Source organism: Argentina silus (genome assembly GCF_951799395.1).
Source record: "Argentina silus genome assembly, chromosome: 10".
NCBI lineage: Eukaryota > Metazoa > Chordata > Actinopteri > Argentiniformes > Argentinidae > Argentina > Argentina silus.
Genome location: NC_139664.1, coordinates 14134092 through 14140620, shown reverse-complemented (window position 1 = coordinate 14140620; position 6529 = coordinate 14134092). Strand labels below are relative to the sequence as shown.

Below are 6529 nucleotides of genomic sequence, written 5' to 3'. Positions count from 1 at the left end.
AGCTGTCTTAGCACGTTTGAATGGTTATTAATGTTCACACAAAGTTCTAATCCAATTGGCGCTGGGTGGGTCTTGGAACATACGGTGAAATTGAGTCAGGGGTCTTATAAATGTGTGTGTGACGTAAAATGCCTCAACACGTGCCAGTGGGCTCGCACATTGATTGTGTTCTTTTCATCCAGTGTCAAATAAACCGGTCCTTAATTCATGCCAAGGAGTTGTGGTTGTATGTTAAGGTATCACATACAACCAGATTTAAGTCTTTACCAACAAGTACACCTTATTCTGCAATGTGACAGAAAGTCTTTAGTGGAGACCCAGAATTTAAATTTCCCTGTTCATGTCTTCCCACGGAGATATAAACAGATGATGTCAGAGGGTGGTGCTCCACACATACGTCTGCCAAGCAGATGGGGAACAGCATTAGTAAAGAAACTTGGAACAAATGGCTATAGAGAACTGTCTGACATTTAGAGGGGGATTTTGGGAGGGGGAAAGGGAGGGGGGACAAACTTTACTGCTGTCCTAACCTGGTTTTTGTTGTTATAAAACATTCGTCTGGTGCTAGAGCATATGGCTTTTCATCATGGATTATGATGATAAAGTACAGTTTCTTCAATATATATAAAATAGCCCAATGTATCCTGCTGTGTTCATGTGCTAATTACCAAACCAATGTCCTTCCCCTGTATCTCCATTGTCAACTCAATACTGATTCTGTTCTTCTGATTTTCAGATGAAATGTGATAAAGCTATCACCTACCTAAGGATATTTGGGACAACCATGTTTGGAGTCTCACTACTAGTGGGAATCTCTACTGCCTACATCATGGGCTATCAGTTTTTTACAACGGCACACAACCACTTGTCCTTTGGGCTGTATGGAGCCATTTTGGTCATTCACCTCATTATCCAGAGCTTGTTTGCTATGTTGGAACACAGGAACATGCGGAGGTCCTTGGAGACCCCTATCAAATTGAACAAATCACTAGCCCTATGCATTGCCGCATACCAGGAAGACCCCGCCTACCTGAAAAAGTGCTTGATTTCAGTCAAGAGGTTGACTTATCCTGGTATAAAGGTTATCATGGTTATCGATGGGAATAATGACGACGACAACTATATGATGGAGATCTTTCGGGACATTATGGGAAGGGACAAAGCGGCCACATACGTCTGGAAAAGCAACTACCACCACAGGGGGCCAGAGGAGAGCGACGAGGCATACACTGAGAGTCTACAGCAGATCTCCCGCCTGGTCCTGAACAATAAATGTGTCTGCATCATGCAGAAATGGGGCGGGAAGAGGGAAGTAATGTACACAGCCTTCAAAGCCCTGGGGAGGAGTGTGGACTATGTGCAGGTAAGTCCTGAAGGCAAAGGGGGCTGTGCCAAGCCAAATATGGGGTGCACAAAGACGCTTTTGTACTTTTTTTAAATGGATGGTGGACTTGTGCATGTACTGTAGCTTAGGGTAATACTGAACGTAACAGTAATTCTGTTCATCAGGGAGCTCAGTGTGACACCATTTACAGACTCCTACAAAGTGGATAGCCAATGTGATAGGTTGGTGTAATATCATGTAGCATGGCATGGCATGATAATGCTGTTAATGTCAAACATGTTTTTGAAATTAGGGGCTTTCTGAGCTATCAGTATTACAATCTCAAGGCTATTATGTGGGTTTCCTACAGTGATACGGTGTTTGTTTTAACTGTATCTATTGTGAATGTTTATACTTGAATAACTGAATCTACAGTATCATAGACAGTCATAAGAGCTTGAGATAGGATTATAGACCAAACAAAGATTATATCTCTCCTCAGAGACACTGCTTTTAGCAAGAGGTTGAACATAAAGTTAAACACGTTAAGCAAGGAAGGCCCGTAATAAGAAAATGGTCTTGTTTAAAAAAAAAAAAAAAACTAAAAAAAAAACTGTAGTTCTTATAAACAGGTCATATCAGGAGAGACTGTACAACTGGTGTCCTTCCACTGTAACCTCCCGGTTTCAATTATATAATTATATTCTGACCTTTGATCCAAGCTTCCAAGAGCAGTAATTGAATTTGGCTTATCACTGATCGGTCTTAGCCCGATACCAGACCTACACAACATGTGGTTATTCTCACTGTGGGGTCGTCTCAAGGACCTGATCATGGATGTCAATGCCTTGGCAAGGAAGGCAATTCCTAACAAGGTTGTAAGTTTCATCTAGATTACTTTAACATTACCGTTAACATACCATACAAGGAAGTATATTCAATTTGAGGTGTATTTCAAATGGAAGTATAAACCATACTCCCTGCATGAGTCATCACAATAAACTAACACTTCACACCACTATCAACAAGACTACAGTATTGCTTTAATGGACAGTATCACATTGTTCTGTTGGTACAGTGTGGGGCATACAGAGAAATAAAATTTTACTGTGCTGAAACTTACACTATATTCACATTGTTTGGGGGAGGCACCAACACATCATTGAGCGCTCAGTGTGCCTACTGCAGTGTTAGAGTATCACACTGTCACACAGAGAACATGTAGCCTAGCTGTACTGTAATGCAACTTCAGTAAATCCCCTGTTCATCTATGACGTTAACCCTAGCCTTATCCATTACCATGTCAAACACCTGTTACATGGAGGCGAGAGTTGACTTGTTTAACTGAGATTCAAGACATTTTATACAAGCCTGAAGTGCATGCCAATAACCACTTGTATTCTATCAAAGCCTGTGTATTTGTAGTTTTCATATTATCTTCAAGCTGTATCTCATTACAGCTGCAAAATGTTTCTTCTTTTATTATAGAACTATAAAGATTAAATAGGCTATCTCTTTGTTGTTTTCAGCATTTGAAGTTTGTAGCATTTTTTTGGGGAATACTGCCATTTATAACTGTGTGGACTGGTGCTAATGGACAGCTTGCCAGAGGTAGTGATGCAAGTTCACCTTCTCAAACACTTAGAAGACCGTGAAAAACATGGCTAATGTTGTACACATGAACATGATAGGTATGCCAAAAAGCTATGCCAAACTCTGAGTGATATAGAGTGTGTATTCATGTACAGTATGTAAAAACCAATACCTACTGTTTGTTCTGTTCATATCACTTCATCTTTAGCTTTATACATTTAGTTCTTGTTCAAACTCAGTGGTTGATTTGCTTTCTAACTTGGCATTGACTTGTTTTAGAACAAGCAGTCCAGGAAGTATTCAGGATGTAAGCTTCCATGTGTGGACCAAAACACATAATAAAACGCTATCTTTATTTCAGAGCAACACACACATCATAATCCATGTGTATTATTCAGTTAAACATTGATTGGCTAAAGAATATCTAGATTGGATACAAATATAACCTGCCAAAACGTAATGAAGGACGCTTTGTCCATGTAATGAGATCTTATGCCCTAGTTAAGGGCTAACTTTTATTGTGAGAGAGCGTGAGAGTGGAGTGTTTTGGGAAGTGTTTGTGGATTTCACAGGATAGTGTGTCCTTTGTTTGTCAGGTGTGTGACTCTGACACCATGCTGGACCCTGCATCCACTGTGGAGATGGTGAAGGTGCTGGAGGAGGACCCCATGGTAGGAGGAGTAGGAGGAGACGTACAGGTATTTGTTTATTTGTTTATAGGTACTGTAGAGTATTCACTCAATTGGGGTCTTTTTTTTACTAAGAGAACCATCTTTGTGGTTGTTGACTGATATAGTGGTTTTAAAGCATTTAGATGATTTGATTAGATTAGATTCAACTACACTGAGTACTGAGACAACGATATGTAGTTTGGCATCTAACCAGATAAAAGTTACTGAGTGCAAATAGTGGCATAATGCAAAAGACATGGTATTGTAGACAGTACATGGTATTACAGTATAAGGTATTACAGTGAGTATAAATAAATGAATGTAATAAGTGAATATACATGAGATGAATATCAATAGGATATGTACAGTTGAACAAGGGCAATAGGTCTTGAGGTATGTTACATATATGTAAGATGTATAATTAGAGACCAATATAATAAATAAATATGGTATGTGTAAACAAGCAGTAGTGCAAAAAGCTAAATTGAAGTCTTGAGTGTGCAGCCAGTAGAGGTATGGGGGGAGGGTACACTGATACTGGGAGTCAATGTTCCTCTAGTTGGGGGGTGGAGGGGGGAGGCTGGGAAGGGGGGGGCTGGGCTACCGCTGGGATTCTGAGTTCAGCAGAGTAACAGCTGCAGGGAAGAAGCTGTTCCTGAGCCTGCTTGTGCGGGAATGGAGACTCCTGTACTGCCTCCCGGATGGGAGGAGGGCAAACAGTCTGTGGCTGGGGTGAGAGGTGTCCCTACTGATGCCTCGCGCCCTCCGCAGACACCGCCTGCTCTGGAGGACCTCTATGGCAGGGAGTTGGGCACCAGTGATGTACATAATTGTAGAAAAAATTTAAGCAAGTCATTTATCTTTGGTCTCCTTTCCTCTCTTTCCTCTCTTTGCAGATTCTGAACAAATATGAGTCATGGATATCTTTCCTGAGCAGTGTCAGATACTGGATGGCTTTCAACATAGAGAGGGCCTGCCAGTCTTACTTTGGCTGCGTGCAGTGCATCAGTGGACCATTGGGAATGTACAGGAACTCCCTCCTTCATGACTTCATGGAGGATTGGTACAATCAGACCTTCATGGGTAGCCACTGTAGCTTCGGTGATGACCGTCACCTCACAAACCGCGTTCTTAGCCTGGGATATGCCACTAAGTATACTGCCCGGTCAAAATGCTTGACTGAGACCCCAATCACCTACCTGCGATGGCTGAACCAACAGACCCGGTGGAGTAAGTCCTACTTCAGAGAGTGGTTGTACAATTCTATGTGGTTTCACAAGCACCATCTATGGATGACATACGAGGCTGTTATCACAGGCTTCTTCCCTTTCTTCCTCATTGCCACTGCCATCCAGCTCTTCTACCAGGGCAGGATCTGGAATATCCTTCTCTTCCTGCTGATTGTACAAGCTGTGGCCCTCATCAAGTCCTCCTTTGCCAGCTGTATGCGTGGCAACATTGTCATGGTCTTCATGTCCTTCTACTCAGTGTTATATATGTCCAGTCTGCTTCCGGCTAAGATGTTTGCCATAGCAACAATAAACAAGGCTGGTTGGGGCACTTCGGGGAGGAAAACAATTGTGACAAACTTCATAGGGCTTGTTCCAATATCAGTTTGGTTCACAATCCTTTTCATTGGCATTATCTTCACAGTTGTCCAAGAAACAAGAAAGCCCTTCCCAGAGTCTGAAAAGATAGTCTTAATCGTTGGTGCAATAGTGTATGCTAGTTACTGGGTCATGCTCTTGACATTGTACACAGTACTGATAAATAAGTGTGGCAAGAGGAAGAAAGAGCAGCAGTATGACATGGTGCTAGATGTATGACGTCCCCCATGAAACCTTCCCTCTCAACGTTTACAAAGTGAAGAATCTCAAACTGCTCATTGGTGGACTTTGGGCAGGTGACATGAAGTGACCCAGGAGAGAGATATCATTGCTGCTGTGACTGAAACTACAAATGTTCCTTTTGTAATGTTATGTACAAAAGTTGAACATTATTGTTGTTAATGTATTCTGCCAAATGAACACCACCAAATAGACATCATGTTTTCTATACATGGAGCTGACATGAGTTAAATTCCTACAGTATGCACTTTTATGTTTCACTCTTATTGTGCATAATGCTTGACAGAGTAATTTGAAGATAATATACCTCAGTGGTTATGTTTGCATTGTATGAGTAATTGGGACGCAGTCAGAAAAGGCTCATTCTTGTCTCAAATAATTTATGATCTTTTGTCATATTTGTGCTTTTTATACTCTTAATGAAAGTCAAAGCTGGATTTCTCAGCCGTTTGGCGTTGCTGTAGCTGTTGACTTGTTACTTTGTACGTTTCATATTGTATTTCAATGCCTTTTTATATAGACTTGTATTTGTATTCTATTTTTGCTTAGCCACCAAAGATTCTCTATTTTCATTCATTTTATATACAATGGAAATGTGTTGTGCATTCAACTGTTATGACGTGTGTATCTGACCAAAAATGTGAAATTAAGAGCTGGGTTTTTGTCTGCAATGATAACAATTAAATGCAATACTAGTGAGAAGTAATCATATTGATTATAAGAAGGGTGATTAACCTGTGTTTTAGATGTACCATGATAGAAAACCATCATATTTATAAGAACATTCTGTGGTTTATACGTAGATATATGTGGTTGGAAAAGTATATTTCGATATACATTTTATAATAGGCCTTACAGTATGACTTCCTGAAATATTTTCAAGGTTTCATACATGTCCATATCAGGACCTGCATCCCATGATGATGTATCCTGAAAATCAGATTAGAATCCAAAAATAGTAACATTTGCACAAACATTTTAATGATCTATTCCAGAGTATGTACTCTTCTCTATTTCTGCTTTATTGTGACTGAGATGGAAAAAAATAAAGAATGAAAAACTATATGCATAACTTTAGAGAGTATAGCAACAAA

General features: G+C 40.4%; 1 protein-coding gene across 1 annotated transcript; it reads left to right on the top strand.

Annotated features, from left to right (window-relative positions):
- Nucleotides 1-727: 727 nt before the first annotated feature.
- has2 (hyaluronan synthase 2) lies at nucleotides 728-5414 on the top strand (the record flags this gene model as incomplete). The annotated part of the gene is made up of 3 exons (XM_083678310.1): nucleotides 728-1363; nucleotides 3514-3615; nucleotides 4485-5414. The coding sequence occupies exons 1-3, from the start codon at nucleotides 737-739 to the stop codon at nucleotides 5412-5414; spliced, it is 1659 nt and encodes a 552-aa protein (XP_083534436.1). The 5' UTR covers nucleotides 728-736.
- Nucleotides 5415-6529: the final 1115 nt, after the last annotated feature.